We start from the raw sequence: 27,887 nt of genomic DNA on the forward strand, positions 1-27,887 counted from the left end.
TGCACTTCCACAGCACATGAGGGCAGATTTACTCATTGTTATGTGAACCAAAGCACAAGGTGAAGCAACTCTGGATTAGGATGCAGGATGAGTCTTCTTGAAAGAGAAAATCAGTTAAAACCATTTCAAGAAATGGAGACTCCTGTAAGAGATCTTCATCTCTGTACCAATATTGTCTGGCCCCTGCTGCAGCAGCCAGTACAACTTGAACTATGTTTTGTTGCATTCTTCTGATTACTCATTGGATCAATGAAATCAGTGGGAAGATGTAAAGAATTCCTTTGTTCCAAGCCAACAGAAATGCATCTGTGATCAAATCTTCATCCATCCCTGCTCTGAAGCAAAACCAAGGATATGTCTCTTCCCATTGAGCAGCAGGACAGTCTATGGACAAATGACCCAAATTTTTGAACAGCAGATCCACCATGGTCTTTCCAGTGACAACTTCTGTTGTGTCTGAATCTTGAACCTGCTAGCAAATGTTCTTTGTGTCAGATGTAGAGGTATCAGGTGTACTTCAAGAGCCAGGCACCACTCTCACAAGGCCACTGGCTGCTGACAGTTGTTGAGTAAGAATGTCCTTTTTGTTGATATAACACATAGCTACCATATTGCTCTCAGCACTTGAATAATATAGCTTTTGGCCAGCTGCAAGAAATATATGTATTAGAACTGACAATTAACTGAGTTCCAGAACACTTATATTGAGCTTCATAGTCCACAAGGGAGTAGAATATCTGGTGTATATCAACCTCCTGAAGGTGAGCTCTCCAGTCCACACACCAGATGTGTCTGTGATGATCATAATAGTTGAGATGAAAATTGAAATAAACTCCTGCAAAACAGTGTCTGGGAATTCTCACTAGCAGAGAATCCTGAAGACTTATGGAAATATGCTCTGGAAAGCTCCCATGTAGTTCATGTTTGGAGTTAATTTTGCTGCCAATCAGTGCTGTACCAGCTTCATTCATAAGCATAAAGTGATAAATGGAACAGCCCAGGAGACCTAAAGACTCAGGTGAATTATCACTGCTTTTGTAGGGTTGCTTAATAAATTTCCCTGAAACTCTGTGCTACAAGATATGCCTTGGCCTAACACAAGTTCAGGATAGCCCCTATGAAGGAGATTTGTTGGGCTTGTACAAGTGTGGACGTGTCCCAATTTATCAAGAGACTGAAAAACTGAAACTGTTGGACTTATGTTGGACTTCTACATACAGGAATACCTTGATGCTTGAGATGGGTGGTGACCATTGCTAGGCCCTTGGTAAATACTGTTGGTGTGGTAGAAAGGACAAAGGGCAGCATCTTGATAACGGTTGTCCACACACACACACACACACACAAACAGAGGGATTTTCTGAGAGCCATTCTGATAACTATGTTAACGTAGAAATCCTTTAAAACTGAGAGCCCTGCTCCAGTCTTGAGAGCATTGGATGGGAAGGGACTGAAGCCTTGCTGCTGGTGTCAATATGCTGGAGTTTAATTTTCTGAGTAAGCTGTTCAGTTTCCAGGGATCCAGAGGACAAATTCAGTCTCTTTGTCTGTAGAAGTCTGAAAATAGAGAAAAGGTACACTCTGTGGTGCAAGGACACCACATGGCAAATGAGCTATTTGACTGTTTACTTAAGAGGAATATCTAATTTATAAAGTGGATAATCAAGATTCACTCTTAAATTACATACTGCAGAAGTGAGGCCTTTACCCAGACTTCTGCTAGCGTAAACAAGTCCGCAAGGCCACCACATGTGAAGTAGCACAGACATGTGGCCACATATGACCACAGACAATCAATACAACCCCCAAAGTGGCATCTTTGCCTCAAGGGAAGCATGGGCAGGGCAGATACGAAACATTTTGACAAGGCTATTTTGATGCCCTCTCTTGGCAACAGAAAGAGTATATTATTCCACTGGGCATTTTACATGTGAAAAAGCTGCAGATTTGGAGTAGCCTTGAGTGAGGCAGTTTTATGGCAAATATTTGTGACTACATTTTTTTCTAGTTCACATTGACAATAAATGCACATTTTTTGTTTTCAAGGCTCATTTTTAAAAATACAGCAAAAACAGACCAATTGGAAATAACTTAGAAATAGGTGGTGGTCTTTTAGGTTTGTTAAATCAGTAGTAAACCAGTAATTACTAGTGTGCTTTTGAGGTTGCCTGCAACTGTAAGTGTATGATGAAAAAAAAAAATTTGTAAGAAAAAAGTGGAATACTCTGTATGAGAGTTGTAAAACTGGTTACTCTCCTTAATGTCTTTCTGCATGAGGCTATTACTGAAAGTTTACTTTTTTGGAAATATATAGAAATTGCTATAGGGAACAGAAATGTGTTTTTAAATGCAACTGCATAGTCTCATCTGAATCTGCTTTTTACATCCATCAGAATAAAAAATAATTTTATTAGCTGACTTTTAAATTTTACATCCTTAATTTCTTAAAAGTGAACCCAAGATTCCAAACAGTTAACACAATGTTATTTGTAGTGTGACAGGGTCAGGCCAAATGGCTACAGGAGAGTGATAGAAGACAGATATATTAGCCCCAGGTTAAGTAGGTCTCTTTTCCCTGGGTAAGGTGACAGGGAAGGTTCTAGAACAATCAGGAACTTTCTGGAAACAATTAAGTTAGACAGGCTGATTAGAACACCTGCAGGTAATCAAGAAGCTGCTAGAATCAATTAAGGCAGACTAATAAGGGCACCTGGGTTTAAAAAGGAGCTCACTTCAGTTTGTGATGCATGTGCGAGGAGCTGGGAGCAAGAGGCGCAAGAAGCTGAGAGTGAGAAGGCGTACTACTGGAACACGGAGAAGTACAAGCATTATTAGTCATCAGGAGGAAGGTCTTGTGGTGAGAATAAAGAAGGTGCTGGGAGGAGGCCATGGGGAAGTAGCCCAGGGAGTTGTAGCTGTCACGCAGCTGTTACAGGAGCCACTGTAGACAGCTGCAATCCACAGGGCCCTGGGCTGGAACCTGGAGTAGAGGGCGGGCCCAGGTTCCCCCCATCCCCCACAACTCCCTACTTGATACCGGAGGAGTTGACCTGGACTGTGGGTTCATGAAAACGGCCAAACTGAGGGCTGACGTGAATCTCCGAGGTGAGCAAATCTGCCAATAAGCACAAGACCCACCAAGGTAGAGGAGGAACTTTGTCATGGTAGCTATTATACCTAAACCAATATTCTATTATTGATTCAGATTATATATCAATTTTCATTCACTTTAAGAGTAAATATATGAAGTAAATTATTTTAGAATATTTAACACGCACCCCCCCACACACACACACAAAATGCCAGTATTATGAAATGTTAATATATTAATCTACCTACCTTAATTGAGCTAGGGTAACGGCTAATATATTTCACAGCAACCCAACCTCTGGAATGGGGATCACCTAAGAATTCTACATGATTGCTTTCTACATATCCATCCAAGTCATATGTCACATATTGTCCATTAAGAGGATCAGGACAAAGTATGCCAGGCCATCTTTAAAAATAAAAAAAATTGAGACACTTAGAAACGTGTATTTTGAAACAGTTATTAATACTTCAGTTACCACCAAATATTTAAGTTTCTTCCTATCTGCAATACCTAAAGTGTCTAGCATATTTTAGTGTGCTATAAATAATAAATATAATAGTAACAATAGTTTTGTCACAAAGGTCAGATAAACGCATACGCCAATATCTGGTGATCCTAAAGACTGTAAATTGTACCAGTTTAGTTCTTTGTTTCATTTAGGTTCCTAGACACCTTGTGTAGTTCTGGGGTAAGAGATCACCTTCAGGTCTTCTTTGTTTGAAACTGTCCTGGCCAACTTGTCAAATATAATTATAAAAAATATAAGAGGAACGTGAAAGAGACAGATAGTAAATCTCCATTCTTATCTGCCTGCAGTATCAGATTTCAAACTACAATTGTCCTGATGAACATTTGAATTTATTGGGTTCCTCCTCCATGCTATGGTTTTGAAAAAGCTTCTCATTAGCACTGAAAATCTGCATGCCATGTTACTTTGATTCATTACACACGCAAAAGTCTCACTTCCTTTCATTCAAGGTAGAGATGACCTGATATTTGTTCAGTGTGACAAAAAAAATGGTGGTAAGGTACTTGTATTAAGAGACTGAGAAACACCCATCATAAGAAGCACGGGAAACATGGCTGTGAAACAATTATTTTTTATTCATCCCATGATAACCTCTTTGTGTATATACAATTAAAGAAAAATGTTAAAAAGCAAAATTTTAAAAAGCAACAAAACTGAGAAATGGAAAGAACTCCTTCCTTTATCCACATTGTGATGGACTGTGAAGACCCCACCATAGAATTGGCAGGAAGAGTGTTAACCTTCTACTTCAGGAAGGAAACAGCTTCTTGCAACAGTGCAAACAGACTCAAGAGAAAGGACTGTGACTTAGGGCCATGTGACTGGCTGTCAGGACTATATAAAGCAGGGCTCTAGGCTCAGACTCGGGGAGGCCAGGGAAATGAGAAATGTATTGTGTGGTGCTCTCCAGAGAGACAGCAGAAGGACAGCTGTTGGCTGTATAGCATCAGCCAAGGGTCTAGAATAGTCTTAGAAGAAATACCTGCGAACAAGAGGATATGATGTGAGACATGGGAAACCCTTATGCTGACCCTTGTGTCACTCTGAGGCTAGGAAAAGAGCCAATTAAACTTGGGAAGCCCGATACAAGGCTGAACAGTTAAACAGATTTTGATAACTCATAATCAGACCCCAGAAGTGTACATTTTTATTTAGAACTATCATTTTGTGATATGTGGTTAACCCAAAGGTATGGAAGGGTAAACTGAGGCACGCACACCCAAGGAAGAATACAATGACCCTCTTACAACAAACACTTATCCGACCCAAGTACTATCCCTCAAGCCAAAAAGCACAATGACCAGAATCTGCCACTTTTACTCCTAATGAGTAATGCACTGCAAACAATTCTACTGAAATCAACCAGACCACTTACAGAGTGAGGTACTATTTTGTATGAGTGAAGGTAACTGACTCAAGCCTTAAGTAAAGAGATGCCCTTTACATTATGCACTGAAGGTCAATGGACTTGGACTTCACTGGACCAACAGTGGAAGGAAATTCCAGAGCAAAAGACCCCTCCTGTGCAAACACCGAGGTTCACATTTAGGGTTTTGTCAGCTACCGAACCTAAATGGATCTCAACTATTGTGATAGTGCATAGATAAGTAGTCTCTGGGGTAGCCAGGAACCAAACAATATGAATATTTATAGATTTTAAAAAAATCAACTGAAGCAAATCAATAACATAAGTACAAAATGTTGCATATGAAAATTATCATTAAAAATGAACTATAAAGGATTTTTGAAAAACTGAACTTTTGCTCTTTTTTTCTTCTTTATGATTCATAAAAGTCAAATGATTTGTCTTTTTTTTTTAAGCTTAGAAATATCAGAAATGTCAATACTGGTCTTCTATAGCTTAGTGTAAAGAACTGTGCAACCCCGATGTGGCCCTTGGGCCAAAAAGTTTGCCCACCCCTGGTCTAGGAACTTAAACTGCTCAGCTTTTTCTCTCTTGGCTTTTATGATGCTTTCACTTCACTATTTCTCCAAGATCCGAGTCTTCCAGGTCAGACAATAACTGAATTTCTAATAAAAAACAAGCCAAATTTAAAAAAAAAAAACTAAAACTATACCTCACACCTTTTAAGCCTTCTTTATACATCAAAAAAGCAATATAGAAAGATCCACATCACAGTGGAAATATTTCAATCTTCTCACCAAAGAAAGACAGATAAATGTACTTCTAGCTGCTGTAGCTACCTGGGACTCCAGCAATGCCAAGCATCAACAACAGCTTGAGTGGGGGGGTGGAGGGTGAGAAAACCTGGATTTGTGCTGGAAATGGCCCACCTGTTGATCACTTTAGATAAGCTATTACCAGCAGGACAGTGGGGTGGGAGGAGGTATTGTTTCATGATTTCTGTGTGTATATAAAGTCTGCTGCAGTTTCCACGGTAAACATCTGATGAAGTGAGCTGTAGCTCACGAAAGCTCATGCTCAAATAAATTGGTTAGTCTCTAAGGTGCCACAAGTACTCCTTTTCTTTTTGCGAATACAGACTAACACGGCTGTTCCTCTGAAGCTTGAGATTGTGAATCTCACTAATAAAGGGCTCACACTCCCCTCCAGAGAGGAAGCTACTATCATCTTCCCCACTTTCTCTGGGTAGTTCCATCTATACAGCAACATATCATCTTATCTGGATGGATCTTTACTAAGGCTATCAAGTGATTTAAAAAATTGTGATTAATCGCACACTTAAAGAAATTGCAATTAATCACACGATTAATCGCACTGTTAAATAATAGAATTCCATTTATTTAAATATTTTGGATATTTTCTACATTTTCAAATACATTGATTACATTGCCAACTCTGTCCACAAATCTATTCATGGAACACCATCACAGGACCTAATCACATCAGCCACACTATCTGAGGCTCGTTCACCTGCACATCTACCAATGTGATATATGCCATCATGTAACAATGCCCCTCTGCCATGTACAATGGCCAAACTGTACAGTCTCTACGTAAAAGAATAAATGGACAAAAATCAGATGTCAAGAACTATAACATTAAAAAACCAGTTGGAGAACACTTCAATCTCCCTGGTCACTCGATTACAGACCTAAAAAAGTCGCAATATTACAACAAAAAACCTTCAAAAACAGACTCCAACGAGAGACTGCTGAATTGGAATTAATTTGCAAACTGTACACCATTAAATTAGGCTTGAATAAAGTCTGGGAGCGGATGGGTCATTACACAAAGTAAAACTATTTCCCCATGCTTATTCCCCCCCCCCGCACTGTTACTCACACCTTCTTGTCAACTGTTGGAAATGGGCCATCCTGATTATCACCACAAAAGGTTGGTTTTTTTTTCTCCTGCTGATAATAACTCACCTTAATTGATCACTCTCTTTATAGTGTGTATGGTAACACCCATTTTTTCCATGTTCTCTGTGTATATATATCTTCCTACTGTATTTTCCACCGCATGCATCCGATGAAGTGGGTTTTAGCCCATGCTCAAATAAATTTGTTAGTCTAAGGTGCCACAAGTACTCCTTGTTCTTTTTATTGATTTCAGTGACAACACAGAACAAAGAGTACAGTACTCACTTTATATTTATTTTTTATTAAAAATATTTGTGCTGTAAAAAAATTATTTTTGATTCATCTTATACAAGTATTGTAATGCAATCTCTTCATCATGAAAGTTGGACTTACAAATTTAGAATTACGTAGAAAAAAGAACTGCACTCAAAAACAAAACCATGTAAAACAGAGCCTACAAGTCCACTCAGTCCTACTTCTTGTTCAGCCAGACACTCAGACAAATAAGTTTTTTTTTTTTTTTACATTTGCAGGAAATAATGCTGCCCGCTTCTAGTTTACAATGTCACTTGAAAGCTAGAACAGGCGTTCACATGGCACTGTTGTAGCCAACATCGCAAGATATTTACATGCCAGATGCGCTAAAGATTCATATGTCCCTTCATGCTTCAACTATCATTCCAGAGGACATACATCCATGCTCATGACGAGTTCTGCTCAATAATGATCCAAAACAGTGCAGACCGACACACGTTCACTTTCATCATCTGAGTCAGATGCCACCAGCAGAAGGTTGATTTTCTTTTTTGATGGTTTGGGTTCTGTAGTTTCTGCATTGGAGTGTTGCTCTTTTAAGACTTCTAAAAGCATGCTCCACACCTCGTCCCTCTCACATTTTGGAAGGCACTTCAGATTAAACTTTGGGTCGAGTGCTACAGCTAGCTTTAGAAAGCTCATGTTGGTACCTTCTTTGCGTTTTGTCAAATCTGCAGTGGAAGTGTTTTTAAACTGAACAACCAGCATGTGCTGGGTCATCATCGCAGACTGCTGTAACATGAAACATATGGCAGAATGTGGATAAAACAGAGTAGGGGACATACTATTCTCCCCCACAAGGAGCTCAGTCAAAATTTAATAAACGCATTATTTTTTTAATGAGTGTCATCAGCATAGAAGCATGTCCTCTGGAATGGTGGCCAAAGCATGAAGGGACATATGAATATTTAGCATATCTGGTATGTAAATACCTTGCAATACCAGCTACAAAAGTGCCATGCAAACACCTGTTGTCACTTTCAGGTGACATTGTAAATAAGAAGCAGTCAGCATTATCTCCCATAAATGTAAACAATCTTGTTTGTTTTAGCGATTGGCTGAACAAGAAGTAGGACTGAGCAAACTTGTAGTTATGTAACAAAAAAAACCCCCCAAATCTACATTTGTTAGTTGCACTTTCATTATGAAGATTCCATTACGGTACTTGTATGAGGTGAATTGAAAAATACTATTTTTTTATCATTTTTACAGTGCAAATATTTATAATAAAAATATAAAATGAGCCCTGTACACTTTGTTATAATTGAAATCAATATATTTGAATATATTGAATATTTCAATATAATTGAAATCAATATATTTGAAAATGTAGAAAAACATCCCAAAATACTTAATCAATCTCAATTGGTAGTCTGTTTAACAGTGCAATTAAAACTGTGATTAATCACAATTAATTTTTTTGAGTTAACTGCGACTAATCGACAGCCCTAATCTCTACTTAACTCGTTCTCGTGCAGGACTCTACCTGGCCAGACATCAAGAATACAAAGGCAGAGCATTATATAGTTCCAATGAAAAGGAGACATAGCACTGAGTCATCTGCACACAGATGGCACTGCTTCTCTCTCTGTATCCTTATATACACATTCAACAGAATGGACAGTAGAGCCCTAATATTCCCTACATGAGAAAGCTTCTGGAGCAGATAAGCAACTGTTCAGCAGTCACTTTTGTTCAAGCAGTCATCTTCAAAAGGCAGGAATGGAGCCACTGAAGTGCAACTCCATCCACTCTCCTCCAGATCCACAGATGAGTCAGCTTTATCTCCTGACCAGTGATCTGAAAGGCTGATCAAGTCTAAAATACTTAAGGTGGACAACTAGCCTTTTACACTACTAGACTATCAGCCAATGAAAGTACCACAGTCTCCACACAATTCCTAGAACTAAAGACAGGTATTAAGGATCAACAGTCTTCTCGAACTTTTAAACAGTCTTTTAAAGTTTTGCCACAACTTTAAAAAAGGAAGGTTAGAAACTGCCCACATCAAGAAGAAAAGGAGTACTTGAGACTAACACGGCTGTTACTCTGAAACCACATCAAGAAATGATTTCTGGAAAAAGGGATGAATAAGCATTTCTTCAAGGAAATCCCAACCCTGACCCTCTCACAGGGAAGCATTATCAATCTTTGCCAGAAAATTTCCCAGTGTCCCCACTTGCCTTTACTGTGAGTTGCCTGAGGTTGCAGATTACAAGTGTTCACATGCTTCCAAAACCACAGTAAGCAAAACAGGTTGAAATTCAATCAGATGTCACACTGCATTTGCTTCCATCTGACAGGACTCTCATATTATAGAACAGAAAACTCTAATCCACACACACTGATTTTAACCAAAATGTATGTGAGAAGTCCTCAGAGCAAGATGTCAATTTTATTTTCAATTGTAGGAGCCCAGATTCACTACACAGAACAGTTTCATCGACTGGTGCAGCCTATCAAAGTGATGTTTCTTTATGTTAAATAAAAATGTAATAGAACTGTGCGGAAATGTAAATAGAGAATAGGTTATGGAGCATAAATTTAGGCTTGTCAATAGTGAGGCCTTCTAAACTGTAGATGAAATAAAGTGAGATATTTCAGAGGCAAGTTAGAGATAAATTGGTACATAATCCCAGGTCATATAACATGCTTGGGCCTAACTGGTTTTAACAAGAGTTTTAAACAAAATGTGAATGTTTTGGAAGAATGCTGTCTACATTGACAGATATTGGAATTGCATTTACACAGATGTTAATTATATTTAGTATTAAATAGCTAGTGAGGGAGAAGAAGGTATTTTAATTACGGAAGCAGAAATACAGATATGGTAAAAAGCAAGCTTAATGCTAATTAATTAAAGGGTGTTGTTATAACTGATTATAAAAAGGGCAGTATGCTAATTTTAGATTAGCGTGCTCATCCACAATCAAAATACCATTAGAGAAAGAGATTATATACCATTCTTCTTATCCAAGAGCTGATCACCCCTGGATGCACCATTTCATCTTAGAATGTAAATATAAAATGCAGTATGTGGTTTTACCATAATGTCGGTTTGCCTTAATGAATTAATTTTAAATAAAGTTTTTAATTTTATCACTTATTTCATTCAGTCCTCCATTACATTAAATTTATCTGTAACTGTCCCAGAGACTCAAATCTAAGCAATTTAATTTAGTTATTGGTATTATTTATATTTAAAATACTAATTGAAAACATTTAAGTCAAAGATTACACTAGAAACATTTGGTAGAGAAGAAAAGATTTTGGCCTTCATAGAAAAAGACGTCAAGCTTTTCCCTTGCAGTAATCTTGTAGCAAGACTTCAACTTTTTAGAACAGGAACCTTTCATCTCTCTCTGTTGCACACTAACTTACACCAAAGTGACATACGAGAAGCCATAACACTTAGAAGCCATAACAGTCAAGGAAGCAGTACCATGTTTGGCTAGGCTATTAACATGGTGGCCTACTACTGTGCCTAATTAGGGTTGCCAAGTGTCCGTTTTTCGACTGGAACGTCTGGTCGAAAGGGAAACTGGCAGCTTCCAGCAGCCTCCACCACTGGGGGGGGGAGGGCTTAGCAGCTGCTGCTCTTCTTTCCCCCAGCCTGAGGGAGAGAACTGAATGACTCCAGGACCGGGCTCCAAAGTAGGTACTGATGCCATCCAGGGGTGTGTGTTTGTGTTAACTTGTCTGCCCCTGTCCTGCCCTGCTGTGCCCCAATTTCCCCACCCCAGCCCCTTGCTCTGGGGACCAACCCCACCCCGCTATGCCCTGATTTCCCCACCCCGACCCCTCACTCCAGGGATGGTCCCCCACCCAGCCCCTCACTCCCAGGATGGGCCCTCCTATCCCACTGTGCCCCAATTTCCCCACCCCACTCCCTCGCTCCACGGACTGATCCCTGCCGTGTCCCTATTGGCAAGTGGGCAGGCTCCGTGTCAGCTCCTCCCAGCCCAGCTCTGCAGGGGGCTAGTGAGTCCCGGGGGATTGGGAAGCGAGCGATGGAGGGGGGGAAAGGTGGGGTGGGAACTCAGAGGAAGAGGTGTGGCACGGGCGGGGCTTCAGGGAAGGGGCAGGGGGAGGGTGTTCAGTTTTCAGGGATTAGAAAATTGGCAACCCTATGTGCCTTAGAAATCTGACACCCAACCAAAGGTGAAAAAGGAAATGTGAAAGTAGAGCAAAAAATGCTAGCACAATACAGTAGCATTTCTTTTTCAAGAAATGGATTCTACAACGATTTGTATCCCAAAGAAGTCCCAGTGAGTTTTATATTTCCTGTTTTTCCTCCTTATATAGCTTCCCCTCTCTCTCTCTCTTCTTTCCCTCTTTTATTTTTTCCCCTTTTGCTCTCCTTTTTCTAGTATCTGGCAGCAATTAATGTGCTGTGCCATTTTATACACAAACACATATTATACACACATAAAATTAAGGTGAAGTGTCCCCCGTAAATTGAAATGAAATTGAGATGAACATCTGAACACAAGTGAAATGACTGAGCCAATACTTAGAAAATTCACTATTTGCCTTGCCATATTTTGGTAGACAAAAATGTGTAATCTAACTTCAATACATTGCCCTAGAACTCATAAAAATGGTACTTCAGGCTAACTACTAGTGCTGTTAACAGTCCAAAGAACAGCCAAAAAAAGAGCAAGATAGACATGCTTTTTCAAAAAAATGAATTCAAGCAGATTCCTGCTATGTGTTAAGGTAAAAACCTGGTATTTGACACTCTTTATAAAGGGCCAAATTCTGCCCTTTATCTCACCCAAGCAATCACATTAGGCTGTATATTTGGCCCTTAGCATACAGGGAAGACAATCTCCCAATCCAGATACCTGAGCTGGGCATTATAGAACACTGTGAAGAAAATGAGGAGAAACTCTCCTCTCCTACCCCACCACCCCAAAAGTGTACAGCAGAGTTGCTCCACAGATGCTAATTTAAAAGCAGAGTCCAAAAGTTCTTTGATGCTGACAACGCTGGAGACTGTATCAAATTCCAGGAAACTCCTTCCTGAGATAGAGTTCAAGGAGGCCTTCCAAATGTTTTAATGTTATGGCAGCAAAGTCAAGACAGAGAAAAATCTCTTGACTGTTGCTTTTACTCAGGCACTGTAGATGGTCATTGATGACTGACATTATGATGCTACAAGCAACACAGAGTTTGAGGCCTATCTCTAGACCCAAGAATCTCCCATGGCCCAACTGAACAGCCCAAAGGTGCAAGACTCTAGAAGGAGCCCACAAGGTCACTGACAACAGGAAAAAAAAAAAGCTACTCAACGTATGAGCAACAAGAAATAAAATCCTAATGGGAAAGGACAAACAACAGAACTGACAAAGAAAGCTTTCAGGACACTCACTGCTCCTTCAGTGGTCGGAATGAAGCAAGGAGAAGTTGTGGCTATGGTCCATTTTATAACTCCATGTCTGAGTGTGTAGAACACAGAGGTGAAAGTAAGCCGGTACAGCATACTGGTAAGAAAGTGGCCGCCGGTACTGGCTGGTATATGGCTGATGTTAAAGTGTTGCTGTGTACCGGCAGGGCCGCTTACGGGGGGGGGGAAAGGGGCAGCTGCCCTTGGGCCCTTTAAATCACCGCCGGAGCCCTGGGCGGCGTGGGCTGGGCAGCGCTGAAGGTCTGGCTGTGGGAGTCTGCCCCCCAGAGCCTCCCCTTGCCCAGGACCCCGGCCGCTCTGTGTACCACTAAGTCCTTTAAGTTACTTTCACCTCTGGTAGAACAATAAAGGACACACATGTAGCACCAACAATTAGTACTTGCTAGAAATTTCCAAGCTTGGGAACCAGAAGCATTCCTCTTCCTAAAGTGGGGAACTATATACACAATCCTCAAAAGAGAAACTAACTAATTTTGCCTCATATAAAATTTTTCCCATTTGTGTTTACTCGCTTCTCCAGATCACTAAGTAAATATAAAAAGAAATATAAGAAAAATAAGTAAATATATTAAACACTAGGTTTAGTACAGAACCTAGCACACCGCTATTAAACTCTCTTCATATTGATAGCTCACTTTTTATTCCTATTGTTTGCTTTTTGTCTCTTGGCCAGTTTCTAATCCATGCTAGAACTTTACCTCTCAATCTGTGACTACTTAAGGTATGTCTACACTACGAAATTAGGTCGAATTTATAGAAGTAGGTTTTTTAGAAATCGTTTTTATATAGTCGATTGTGTGTGTCCCCACACAAAATGCTGTAAGTGCATTAACTCAGCAGAGTGCTTCCACAGTACCAAGGCTAGCGTCGACTTCCGGAGTGTTGCACTGTGGGTAGCTATCCCACAGTTCCCGCAGTCTCCGCCGCCCATTGGAATTCTGGGTTGAGATCCCAATGCCTGATGGGGCAAAAAACATTGTCACGGGTGGTTCTGGGTACATGTCATCAGGCCCTCTCTCCGTGAAAGCAACTACAGACAATCATTTTGTGCCTTTTTTCCTGAGTTACCCGTGCAGACGCCATATCACGACAAGCATGGAGCCCGCTCAGCTCACTGTCACCGTATGTCTCCTGTATGCTGGCAGATGCGGTACTGCATTGCTACACAGCAGCAGCAACCCATTGCCTTGTGGTAGCATACAGTGCAATAGGCCTGAAAACCATCGTCATCATGTCCGAGGTGCTCCTGGCCGCCTCGGTAAGGTCGGTCAGGAGCACCTGGGCAGATATGAGTGCAGGGACTAAATTAGGAGTGACTTGACCAGGTCATTCTCTTTAGGACTGCAGGCAGTCCTATTGTACCATCTTCTGTCGGGCAGGCAGGAGATGAGGATGGCTTGCAGTCCTACTGCATCGTCTGCTGCCAGCCAAAGATGTAAAAGATAGATGGAGTGGATCAAAACAAGAAATAGACCAGATTTGGTTTGTATTGATTTGCTCCCCCCTCCCTCCTTCCCTCCATGAAATCAACGGCCGACAATCGTTTTGGTGAGGTCTGTCAGGGGCACCTTGAAAACTTTAATGGAGATTCGGTCCTGCCTGAAATACCAGAGGGAGGGATAGCTTAGTGGTTGAGCATTAGCCTGCTAAATGAAGGGGTTTGAGTTCAATCCTTGAGGGGGCCATTCTGTGTGACAGTTGTTTTTGTTTCTCCTTGATGTAAAGCCACCCCCTTTGTTGATTTTAATTCCCTGTAAGCCATGTCGTCAGTCGCCCCTCCCTCTGTCAGAGCAACGGCAGACAATCGTTCCGCGCCTTTTTTCTGTGCAGACGCCATACCACGGCAAGCATGAAGCCCGCTCAGATCACTTTGGCAATTAGGAGCACATTAAACACCATGTGTATTATCCAGCAGTATATGCAGCACCAGAACCTGGCAAAGCGAAACCGGGCAAGTAGGTGACGACAGCGCAGTGAGGAGAGTGATGAGGACATGGACACAGACTTCTCTCAAAGCACGGGCCCTGGGAATATGGGCATCATGGTGCTCATTGGGCAGGTTCATGCCGTGGAATGCCAATTCTGGGCCCGGGAAACAAGCACAGACTGGTGGGATCGCATAGTGTTGCGGGTCTGGGATGATTCCCAGTGGCTGCGAAACTTTCGTATGCGTAAGGGCACTTTCATGGAACTTTGTGACTTGCTTTCCCCCGCCCTGAAGTGCATGAATACCAAGATGAGAGCAGTCCTCACAGTTGAGAAGCGAGTGGCAATAGCCCTGTGGAAGCTTGCAACTCCAGACAGCTACCGGTCAGTCGGGAATCAATTTGGAGTGGGCAAATCTACTGTGGGGGCTGCTGTGATGCAAGTAGCCAACACAATCAAAGATCTGCTGATATCAAGGGTAGTGACCCTGGGAAATGTGCAGGTCATAGTGGATGGCTTTGCTGCAATGGGATTCCCTAACTATGGTGGGGCCATAGACGGAACCCATATCCCTATCTTGGCACCGGGACAACAAGCCGGCGAGTGCATAAACCGCAAGGGGTACTTTTCAATAGTGCTGCAAGCACTGGTGGATCACAAGGGACGTTTCACCAACATCAATGTGGGATGGCCGGGAAAGATACATGACGCTCGCATCTTCAGGAACTCTGCTCTGTTTCAAAAGCTGCAGGAAGGGACTTTATTCCCAGACCAGAAAATAACCGTTGGGGATGTTGAAATGCCTATGGTTATCTTTGGGGACCCAGCCTACCCCTTACTGCCATGGCTCACGAAGCCGTACACAGGCAGCCTAGACAGTAGTCAGGAGCTGTTCAACTACAGGCTGAGCAAGTGCAGAATGGTGGTAGAATATACATTTAGACGTTTAAAATGCGCTGGCGCAGTTTACTGACTCGTTTAGACCTCAGCGAAACCAATATTCCCACTGTTATTACAGCTCGCTGTGCGTTCCACAATATCTGTGAGTGTAAGGGGGAGATGTTTATGGCACGGTGGGAGGTTGAGGCAAGTCGCCTGGCTGCTGGTTACACGCAGCCAGACACCAGGGCGGTTAGAAGAGCACAGGAGGGTGCGGTGCGCATCAGAGAAGCTTTGAAAAACCAGTTTCATGACTGGCCAGGCTATGGTGTGAGAGTTGTGTTTGTTTCTCCTTGATGAAACCCCCCACCCCTTGGTTCACTCTACTTCCCTGTAAGCTAACCACCCTCCCCTCCTCCCTTTGATCAATGCTTGCAGAGGTAATAAAGTTATTGTTGCTTCACATTTATGCATTCTTTATTAATTAATCACACAAATAGGGGGATAACTGCCAAAATAGCCCGGGAGGGGTGGTGGTGGAGGGAAGCACCGGGTGGGGCGGTGGAGGAGCCACACATCACTTTAAAAGTTTAAAACTTTAAAACTTATTGAATGCCAGCCTTCTGTTGCTTGGGCAATCCTCTGGGGTGGAGTGGCTGGGTGGCCGGAGGCCCCGCACCCCACCGCATTCTTGGGCGTCTGAGTGAGGAGGCTATGGAACTTGGGCTGGATGGTGGTTGGTTACGCAGGGGCTGTAGTGGCGGTCTGTGCTCCAGCTGCGTTTTCTGCAGCTCAACCATATGCTGGAGCATATTAGTTTGATCCTCCAGCAGCCTCAGCATTGAATCCTGCCTCCACCTTTCAGCTTCAGCCCTCTCTTCAGCCCGCCACCTCTCCTCCTGGTCATTTTGTGCTTTCCTGCACTCTGACATGTCTGCCTCCACACATTCGTCTGTGCTCTGTCAGTGTGGGAGGACAGCCTGAGCTCAGAGAACATTTCATTGTGAGTGCATTTTTTTTTGCCTTCTAATCTTCGCTAGCCTCTGGGAAGGAGACCACATGAAGAAGGAGAAGATCCTGTGATCCTTGAAACACATGCAGCTGGTGGAGGTGGTATTTAAAAAGACATTTTACAGAACAATGGGTACACTCTTTCACGAAAAACCTTGCTGTTAACATTACATACATAGCACATGTGCTTTCGTTCCAAGGTCGCATTTTGCCTCCCCGCACCGTGTGGCTAGCCCCTCTCCCCTCCCCGTGGCTAACGGCGCGGAACATTTCTGTTCAGCCACAGGCAAAAAGCCCAGCAGGAACGGGCACCTCTGAATGTCCCCTTAAGAAAAGCACCCTATTTCAACCAGGTGACCATGAATGATATCACTCTCCTGAGGATAACACAGAGAGAAAGAACGGATGTTGTTTGAACGCCAGAAAACAACACTGCAATGCTTTGTTCTACAATGATTCCCGAGCATGTGCTACTGGCCTGGAGTGGTAAAGTGTCCTACCATGTTGGATGGAATAAGGCTGTCCTCCCTAGAAACCTTTTGCAAAGGCTTTGGGAGTACATCCAGGAGAGCCGCAAATGCCAGGGCAAATTAATCATTAAACATGCTTGCTTTTAAACCATGTATAGTATTTTAAAAGGTACACTCACCAGAGGTCTCTTCTCCGCCAGGCGGGTCCAGGAGGCAGCCTTGGGTGGGTTCAGGGGATACCGGCTCCAGGTCCAGGGTGAGAAACAGTTCCTGGCTGTCGGGAAAACTGGTTTCTCTGCTTGCTTGCTGTGAACTATCTACAACCTCCTAATCATCATCATCATTTTCTTCGTTCCCAAAACCTGCTTCCGTGTTGCCTCCATCTCCATTGAAGGAGTCAAACAACACGGCTGGGGTAGTGGTGGCTGAATCCCCTAAAATGGCATGCAGCTCATCACAGAAGCAGCATGTTTGGGGCTCTGACCCGGACCGGCTGTTTGCCTCTCTGGTTTTCCAGTAGGCTTGCCTCAGCTCCTTAAGTTTCATGCGGCACTGCTTCGGGTCCCTGTTATGGCCTCTGTCCTTCATGCCCTGGGAGATTTTGACAAATGTTTTGGCATTTCGAAAACTGGAACGGAGTTCTGATAGCACAGATTCCTCTCCCCATACAGCGATCAGATCCTGTACCTCCCGGTCGGTCCATGCTGGAGCTCTTTTGCGATTCTGGGACTCCATCATGGTCACCTCTGCTGATGAGCTCTGCACTCACCTGCAGCTTGCCACAGTAGCCAACAGAAAACTGAAATTCAAAAAGTTCACGGGCCTTTTCTTATCTACCTGGCCAGTGCATCTGAGTTGAGAGTGCTGTCCAGAGCAGTCACAATGGAGCACTCTGGGATAGCTCCCCGAGGCCGATACCGTCTAATTGCGTCCACAGTACCCCAAATTCAACCCAGCAAGGCCGATTTCAGCACTAATCCCCTTGTCAGGGGTGGAGTAAGGAAATCAATTTTAAGAGCCCTTGAAGTTGAAAAAAAGGGCTCTGTCGTGTGGATGGGTGCAGGTTTAAATCAATTTAACGCTGCTAAATTCTACCTCAACTCCTAGTGTAGACCAGGGCTTAGTGTCCTTAGTAACCTTTTGGGAAGGCCTTCGTCAAATTTTCATGGTTGTAGTATTAAGATAGCTCTTTGACAGCTTCTTATGGCTTTAAATACTCAGAAGAGAAGTAGTCATCTAAGTCATCTTCTTTCTCTGAAAGATCTTACTTCTCACAAGCATTCTCCTTGCACATGTAGACCACTCCCGTCACACATATTCTTGGTAAAGTAATAAACACTTCTGTTAAAGCACCAGCAGCTCTGACAATCTTGTGTGGGGACAGAAAACCTGGACACTTCTGTTAAAACTCACTTTTAGTAAGGGTGTTCATTCATTCAGACAATGGACTGGCAGTCAGAACCACTTCCTTGGGGGCCTGAAGGGGGCCTTTGTGATTATCACAGTTTATATAACTCTAATGTCTTATGGTCTTTCTAACACCTCATTTGTGTGTGTGTGTTTTTTTGAAAGTCATGGTCATTTTTGGGGTTCTGTTCTTGGATGACAGAAACTTGCAGCAAGTTTATAGAAAGTGCATCAAAAAGCTAGCTACTATGGCAATCTACCAGGGTGGATTTGATTTAAATCATCAATTAAATCACAAGTCAGAAAGACTTGATTTAATCATGGATTTCTACATAAAAGTACATTCTTGTTGGTTATTATAACGTTAATACATATTCTTCACAACTCAGAGATAGAGACCTCCCCAAACTGGGTCTCTTTTACAGCTTGCTGCCATTATAGGTTTTCCCTTCTCGTGAGAGAATGGCATAGTAGATCTCAAATCAATGAAGGCTACCCTCAGAAAGACCTCAAGACTTCTAGAATATGCTGCTGAAACAAACAGTTTCACTTTTGCCTGTCCCTCCCTTCTCACATTTATCTCCAGAGTTCTTCTCCTTGTCCAGATCTATTCTGCCCCCCAACCATCTTCTATTCATTGAACTTTTTGAAACTCTGCACTTTTAGAGAGAGGTAAGGGATTGACTCTGTGTACACAAATTTGCAGAGGGATTTGCAATAGGGTTGAGATCTGTTATTTCTCACCTCTATATATTAATTTATTTATTTTAAAACATTTTTGCTGTTAACAAACATACTCTCTCTGGAGACACAAATCCACAGTTTGAGAATTGCAAAACTAAGCATCTCTGATGGTATCTTCTAGACCAGAGGTGGGCAAACTACGGCGGCCCGCGGGACAGTCCTGCCCGGCCCCTGAGCTCCTGGCCAGGCAGGCTAGTCCCCGGCCCCTTCCCCGCAGCCATGCTCTGGCCTGCTGCTCCTGTCAGGCAGTGTGGCTGCGTGGCTGGCTCTGGCATGGTAGGGGGGCAGGGAGTGGCTGGATGGGGCGGAGGTTCGGGGGGGGGGCAGTCAGGGGACGGGGAGCAGGGGGAGTTGGATAGGGGGTGTGGATAGCAGTCATGGCTGTCAGAGGACAGGGAGTGGGGTTCTGGGAGAGGGTGGTCAGACGTCAAAAAGCGGGGGGGGAGGGGGACTGGATGGGTCGGGGGTTCTGAGGGACGCGGGAAGTGGGAGGGGGTGGATAGGGGATGGGGGCTAGGCTGTTTGGGGAGGCACAGACTTCCCTACCCAGCCCTCCATACAGTTGCACAACCCCGATGTGGCCCTCAGGCCAAAAAAGTTTGTCCACCTCTGTTCTACACTGAGCCCCATTGGATGGATGGATGGACGGACAGCTGGATGGATAGATTAATCTAAATAAATCTATACAGAAGCCCCTGGAACCCCATAAAATTGGTCCCTAATCCATGAACTATTGGAACTCATTTTCAAAACTTTTCTTAAACATGACATGAATATATTGTCTCATACTATAGAATTAGAATTTATAATCCCTATTCCATGATGAGATATCTTTGAGCTATAATGTATCTTTAGATAGGTTTTTTCCTCAAAAAGCACTTGATCAAAAAAATCTGATTTAAATTTAAAAAAAAAATTGGATTTCTTAAAAAAATCCGAGATTTTTATCCACCCTGCAATCTACACTCCCTACATTATCTACACTTTCTTGGCTTGCTACTTCCTATTTTTTTTCTTCTCATCAAATACAAAGGTGAGGAGTGGCGACTGCTCCTACTGACTGTGAAAAAGAAAATCTGGATAAAGCAGCAACAAAAGAGAACAGTATATATTGAAACTGTTGTTTGTTTATTGAGAAAAGGGTAGGGGTGAATCATTATTTCCATTCTGTGAGCTGTAGTACTGAGTCCATTTTTAATGATACTAAAACTGTTACCCGTAATACATTTTTAGCAAGAACATAACTTTAAAAATTGATAACATCAAAAACTGGTAAAAACCAAAAGTCCTGACAATAAACAGTGCATTTTTATTCTAAGAACACACTGTGCAGAAATGGCACATCTTTTTTTTTTTGGGGGGGGGGAAGGGCATATTTCGAGATACTAGTTACTTTAAGTAAAAAGAACAGGTTTTACTAGATCTTATTCTTACTCCTGTTAGCCATACAAAGCCAACACAGCTAAGGGAAAGAGTAAGCTAAATTCTGTTCTCCTTGTCCATCATCTACAATATTGTTTACTAAGTGCTAATCAGTTACACTTCTGCAAACCTACTGAATGCAATGGTGTTACACAGGTGCCACTGAGTGCATAATTTAAAAAACTCTGGAATTGAACAGATGTAAATGAGGACATTTTTTCCCCCCATAGCTACTCTGATTATGCATAAAAAAGAAAAGAACCCAGATTGCTTCTCAAAATCCAACTAGTGTTTGTAGGGCTCACAATTAGGGGTAAAAAAAATCATCTTACCTATAAACTGAGAACATTAGATCTGCAAGTCACTAAGAAACCGTAAATATTATATTTCTACCACATTTTTACTTTTCAAAGGAAAACTGAACTCAAATTAAGTGCACATTACAAAATGAACAGATGTCTTACTTTTTTACAGTTGTAACAATTTTAACCTTACCTTGGCCAGCTGCGCATTTTCACCAAAACTAGACTTCCTATAGGAAGTTCTGAGTAGACATATTTAAATCCCTTTTTATTAAACTCAGACTCTTCAGGAAAATATTCTTCAGAAACAGAACAATTATTAAACCATGGGTCAGTATTCATATAACAATACCATGGCTCACTGTGATCAACTTGTGCAGCATCATCACTTGATAGCAGTCTCCATTTCAAACAACTGCCAATCTCACATTGAACCCACACTTTGTCTAGATAAAAATGGTTTTCGTTTATAGTATCCATAGCAAAACTTCCAAGTTTTTTCCAGTCTTCTAAGGATCAATTTTTGTAATTTTATTTATTCTGAAATGTAAAGGAAAAAAATTATGCAGATCACTACAAAACAAAATAAACTAACAACTCATATGAAGAAAAATAAACTTTTCCCAGAGTTGTCCTTTTCCCATTCAAGGAAAGGAAACATCCTGAACAAACAGCACTCTGTCTCCATCTACCAGTAAACAAAGAGGCCAAAAAGACATAGCTAACCCCACCTGCTTCCTTCTCCATTAATAAACATCTAAGGCTTAAGATAGGAAGTAATAAGGAGAAAAAGAGGATGACCAAACCAAATATATTTCTTTCTGATTGTACATCTCCTCTTCACCATCCTGCAAAGGAAACATTCTGAAGTAAAAACAGATATAACAAGAATAAAAAAACATGAAGGTGGGTTTTCTTAAAAAGACAGGTTGAAATATGCTTTTGCCTCTGAAAGCACATCCATCCTGTAAGATAAATTAGTAATTATAAAGATACATGAATGAACACCTCCTTTACTAACTATATGCAGCATACACTTTTTATGGTTTCTTTTTATCTTTTATTGAAAGAAAAAAAACTTTAACATACAGAATTATTATGATGCCCTGACCTACGGACCAGAGGCCAGCGCAGAGGCAGAGTGTAGAACTGGAAATGGTTGGTTCCTAGTGTGAAGCACAAGAAAGACCAATCTCTCAGTCATATTGGAATGTGTATTATGAGAAGACCTTTGGAGCACATCAGTGCTCACAACAGACAAATACTGAAAATTTCAAATCAAAATCAGGTCCTCCAGATACATTTGTTCAGCTCTTGCAGATTGATTATGGGTCGGAAGGTCCCATCCTCTTATCAGGAAGTAGTAGGAATAGAATATCTTTATTCTGCTCTAGTCAGTAGAAAAGAAAGTTGATTTTCTTGGCTTCAGATACCCTGCTCCAAAGCTAGGCACTAAACAGAATCAGAGGAGTCATGATGTGTCTTTGGAACTGGAATAATTCTGAAGCCAAAAGCCTCTCAATATCACTTTAATTACCCAAATGTTCAATGAGTAAGGCCCCTTGTTTTCGGTTTTTAACTGAAAAACGCTCACGTTTTACAAAAGGTATTATTCAGTTTTTATTGTCACCTGCATTTTATAACATTCAAGTTCACGAAAATCCTGATTATGTTAAGAAAATCCAATACATTCATTAGGTGGATGTGCTTATGTTAATAATAAATTAGTCTAAGTGTAAATTTAAAGGCTGTCTGTCAAAGTAAGGCAACGGAGGGGAAGATATAGACACATGCATGCACATATGTATACCTATTGTTAATACACAGTTCCAGAAATAAACCACAGCATTAAACTGCTTTTATTTTCAATATTCTTAACTTTCCTCTATTTGTTGCTCTTTTCTGTCCTCTTGTCCCAAAATATTAATCCCAATATTTACCCCAAACACTGTAAAGCTAATTTTTACACTGATTTTCATCTGTGTAATTTCTGGAGAAAACACTGAAATTCCCAGGACATTCTAAACAAAATAGAAACCAAAAACAGAGGGTCATGTTGATGAGAAACACATTAATGTTGACTCTACTTCTTGAGCTACAAAGGTAGGAGCCCACAGGCCCAGCCATGGAATTCTTCAATAGAATGGTTTGACTGGAAGATAGTTGGAAGGTTTTTGACAGAACTTGTCCTACTTTTCAAGTGAAATGAGCCTGAAAAAAAGCAAGTTCTTCAGACCTCATTCCACTTCTTCTTTTGTAGAGATCTTTGAGGTCAGCGAAGTTGTCAAAGTTTCCACCTCTTTTCTCATGGCAAGAGGCGGCAGAGACATTATCAAATCACAGGAAAAGACCAAATCCAGGACAATCAGGATATACTGTTAAAACTCAAGAAACACCAGCCAGGGTTATTATTTTTCCTTTTGGAGAAGGCAGACAACATCTCTTCTCTTGCTAGTTTGAAAGAACATAAAAAACTATAAACTGGAGAATAAGAAGGCAAAACCATGATACTGACAGTTTCTTGGTCACCTTTCAAAGATCTCTACAAAGAACTTGAAGCTTTAAAGAGCAAGACTGCTAGTTTCAACTTAGCTGTTGTTCACTAGTCTTACTTAGACTGTATATTCCTAAACTAATTCAGAGAAGGCTAAGGTTCATGATTTGAGTCTGATACATCCTTATGACTCTGATTAGCCTGGGAGACAAGCTTGAATATTATAGTTGTGATTCCCTGGGCATTCCATAACAACACATTTGATCTCCCGTCCATTTCACTGGCTAAGGTTTAACACTGAGTAACAACCCATGATGCAAACCTTCTACTTCATTAATTCAAGTGTGTAGGAAAACTGCAAGTTACAAATGCAATTTTGTTTTTTTGAATGATGGAAGAATTAACATGGTTGCAACGAAAATGTTCTTAACTTACTTACAAAGTTTTTGATTTTGTTAAACCAAAAAAGAAAATTTAAGTGGAGGAAAAAGCACTGTTAAAGCCAGTTATGAATGAACGGTTGTGATTTTATTTCAAGCTTAAATTACTCTCTTCTCAGATAGGCAAAGATCCTCATGCATACAATGTCAGGTCAGCGAAGTTGTCAAAGTTTCCACCTCTTTTCTCATGGCAAGAGGCAGCAGAGATACTATCAAATAACAGGAAAAGACCAAATCCAGGACAATCAGGATATACTGTTAAAACTCAAGAAACACCAAGCAGGATTATTATTTTTTTGTCTTTATCAATTTCCTCAGGATGAGGGGCCCCTCCAGAGACCAATGTCCTTCCAGGTCCAGCTGTGGAGGAGATGGTGGCTTCCTTACTCTCCTGTTTATGCTTCCTGGGGTGGTGGACCTTATCCTCCTTGTGAGATCTAGCACGAGCCATGTGCCTCTCTTGATATTTATTATTGGGGAACCAAGGGACTTCTCTGCTCCCTGAAGGGGGAGGTCTTTAAGCAGCAGGAGCAGGCACACATTGCCTTCCAAAGTTCATAACATGCCTACCCCATATAAGAAAGAGCTTATAAGTCCCCTCTTCTGAGGACCCACCAGTACCTTGAATGAACTGAGAAGCTGATTCAAGAATTTGATCACTGCAAAGTGCACAAGAATGGTTAGTGAGGATTGCCCTCTGAGGAGTTAAAGTCATCAAAATCTTGTATCACCTAACTGGAGACTGATGATTAAGAAACGGAGAAACAGGCCAGTTGGAGCTGCCAGGGCAGAAAAAGGGACGTCATTTGCTGAGTAGCGCAAGTCAACTGCTATCATGGCACCAAGAAGAAACTTATGGAAAGAGGCAGAACAGTGCCCCCCAAAATATCTGAAGTTCTTCTTCCATTTAGCCATCCGTAAGACTTCACCTACATTTTGTGACAAAGGAAAAACTCAGTATGAGATACAAAGTGGGAACAGCCTGAATTTGGGCAAGTAAATTTTGAGCCCTGTGGCTGAAAAGTGAGCTGAATTTCAAAGTCTAAGTACTCAGATAAGCGAAAGATGAGCTCTTGTTCTACATTTGGTTTGCTGAATAGGTAGATTTGAACACTGATTGATTTAGAGCATTAGACCTAAGTGATCAATGGCTCCACGTCTAGTTGGCAGCCGGTATCAAGTGGAGTGCCCCAGGGGTCGGTCCTGGGGCCGGTTTTATTCAATATCTTCATAAATGATCTGGAGGATGGTGTGGATTGCACTCTCAGCAAATTTGCGGATGATACTAAACTGGGAGGAGTGGTAGATACGCTGGAGGGGAGGGATAGGATACAGAAGGACCTAGACCAATTGGAAGATTGGGCCAAAAGGAATCTGATGAGGTTCAATAAGGATAAGTGCAGGGTCCTGCACTTAGGACGGAAGAACCCAATGCACAGCTACAGACTAGGGACCGAATGGCTAGGCAGCAGTTCTGCAGAAAAGGACCTAGGGGTGACAGTGGACGAGAAGCTGGATATGAGTCAGCAGTGTGCCCTTGTTGCCAAGAAGGCCAATGGCATTTTGGGATGTATAAGTAGGGGCATAGCGAGCAGATCGAGGGACGTGATCGTTCCCCTCTATTCGACATTGGTGAGGCCTCATCTGGAGTACTGTGTCCAGTTTTGGGCCCCACACTTCAAGAAGGATGTGGATAAATTGGAGAGAGTCCAGCGAAGGGCAACAAAAATGATTAGGGGACTGGAACACATGAGTTATGAGGAGAGGCTGAGGGAGCTGGGATTGTTTAGCCTGCAGAAGAGAAGAATGAGGGGGGATTTGATAGCTGCTTTCAACTACCTGAAAGGGGGTTCCAAAGAGGATGGCTCTAGACTGTTCTCAATGGTAGCAGATGACAGAACGAGGAGTAATGGTCTCAAGTTGCAGTGGGGGAGGTTTAGATTGGATATTAGGAAAAACTTTTTCACTAAGAGGGTGGTGAAACACTGGAATGCGTTACCTAGGGAGGTGGTAGAATCTCCTTCCTTAGAGGTTTTTAAGGTCAGGCTTGACAAAGCCCTGGCTGGGATGATTTAACTGGGAATTGGTCCTGCTTTGAGCAGGGGGTTGGACTAGATGACCTTCTGGGGTCCCTTCCAACCCTGAGATTCTATGATTCTATGATTCTATGATTCTAAGTAGAGACAATGCTGTTGGTTCAGGATGTTACATTTATCAAATTCTAGGAATTCAACTATCATGTTAAAGAAGGGCACCTTATTTGTGCGTGCATGTTATTAGAGAGTAATTTGCTGCTGGAAAAGGCAAGAGCAGCCACAAAAAATGCTAAAAGGCTCAGAGTGCATGACCTAAAAAAAGACAGATTAAGAGAAAAAATTATAGAGAAAATGACAGCAGTTGATATAATTATCTATAAATACAAGACAGACATCATAAAAGAAAGAAAATAATTACTTAAGTAAATAAGGGTACTGTTTTAAGAAAAAAACAAATGTAATTAGATAGCAGGAAAAAATTCTGACAGTGAGGTCAGTCAAACAATAGAATAATTTGCCAAAGAAGGTTGTTAGACTTTTCTGCGTCACCTCTATTTTAAGATTTCCTCAAAGAAATTCTAGTAATTGAAAAAAGATGGCAATACCTTTAAAAGACATACTATTTGCCTAAAAAATGGAGCCAAAGCTAACTACAGTCTTATGAGGGGTAATATTAGTTTATCTAATTTGTGATTCATATTGCTTACACAGAATGCACACCCAAAACTCTGACAGATGGCTTACAGGCATCAAATAAGCTGCCTGCAACAGCTTATGATCTAACTGGTTAAAGACAAAGGAGGGCAATAACACACACACATTCTTTTTAAAAAATTAAATCCTTAAAAGTACTAAACTGACTATGTCTAATTATTGTATTGAACCAAAATTTAAATGCCTATCTCCCTTCTCGTCCCACTTTTGCACTACACAGAAAAACTGATGGACATAAAAAGAAAGAAGGAAAACTGAGGCAAGACAAAGGGACCACACTGACAACTCACATTAACTTCAATGGTGCAGAAGCAGATCTTAATTTCTGCTAAAATCTTTGTAATTCAAAAGCCACTGCCCTAAGTACAATAATAATAAGCATGAACACTAATTGAGGGTGGAAATACTGTAATGCCTCATGAACCCTGTGTGTTTTGTTGTCTAGCTCTGATTTATTTTTCAGAGTACCATTTCCTCCAAAAAGACTGAACTTTCTTTAGCACAAGGTTTACCGCTGGATGAATTTGGTGCAAAAGCCCACACATTACATACTTATCTGCTGGTATCAGAAGAACATATGAAAATTTAACTTGCAAGAATCTTTCCAGATCATCGCCTGTAAAAACTGCCACACCCGTAAAATTCTATTACATCAATCTGGGTTTCAATGATATTCCTATTCTGTATCTCTCTAATTAATAAATTAGATATCTCTGTGTGAAAGTAGAATTCTTCACTCCTTTGTATTACTGTGGTGTTGCATAAAGACAGAATTGCACAGAATCTCAATGTAGAAAACATTTTTCCAGTCTGCTATAGCATGATATCTAGGTCAAAACTTGTGAATTGTAAATGTTTGTGCTACAAGTAATAAAAATTGTTAGTAAAATGTTTTGAGTACGGATAAATAATTTTTATACTACAGACAGATGCATAGGTGCTAATTTTTAATGTTTTATATTTCAAAATACAAAGAACAAAGTAAAAGTATTCTATAATTAACACTTGTTTCAGCATGAACCTACCTTCAATTTTAGGAATGGGCATGTCTGTTTGAAGAAATAATGACATTTACCAAATATAGACAACAGCCTTGCCCATTAAATCCCATCAGATGGATGCAGTTAAACTCTCCACTTGCAAGATAAGGTTAGCGACTACACTGCCATTCTTTTCTGATTTTGAATCTAATGCGACAAAAGACAAAGCTACAAACAGGCTGCTTAATATTCCCAATTAGGAAATACTATAATGTAAGAGTCTGCAGCAATCTTTATACTAAGGCTAATGCTTCCAAGTATACACCCCCGTTTTCAAGTTTATAAGTTTGCCATACTTCAACTGTTTAGACTGAAATTTTCTATGCATGGTCTCTTCGCTATTTTAAAAAGTCAAGTATTTTAATT

At 41.3% G+C, this 27,887-nt stretch overlaps 1 protein-coding gene across 1 annotated transcript in view; it reads right to left on the reverse strand.

Annotated features, from left to right (window-relative positions):
- Positions 1-27,528, reverse strand: part of ZCWPW2 (zinc finger CW-type and PWWP domain containing 2) — a 113,413-nt gene extending 85,885 nt beyond the window's left edge. Inside the window, exons 1-3 of the mRNA XM_078851333.1 lie at positions 27,507-27,528; positions 20,991-21,306; positions 3,340-3,499 (exon numbers count right to left, since the gene is read on the reverse strand). Coding sequence (XP_078707459.1) covers positions 3,340-3,499; positions 20,991-21,306; positions 27,507-27,528 — 498 coding nt within the window. The remainder of the gene's footprint in view (positions 1-3,339; positions 3,500-20,990; positions 21,307-27,506) is intronic.
- Between the last annotated feature and the right edge of the window lie 359 nt (positions 27,529-27,887).

Source organism: Lepidochelys kempii, chromosome 2, assembly GCF_965140285.1.
Source record: "Lepidochelys kempii isolate rLepKem1 chromosome 2, rLepKem1.hap1, whole genome shotgun sequence".
Lineage (NCBI taxonomy): Eukaryota > Metazoa > Chordata > Testudines > Cheloniidae > Lepidochelys > Lepidochelys kempii.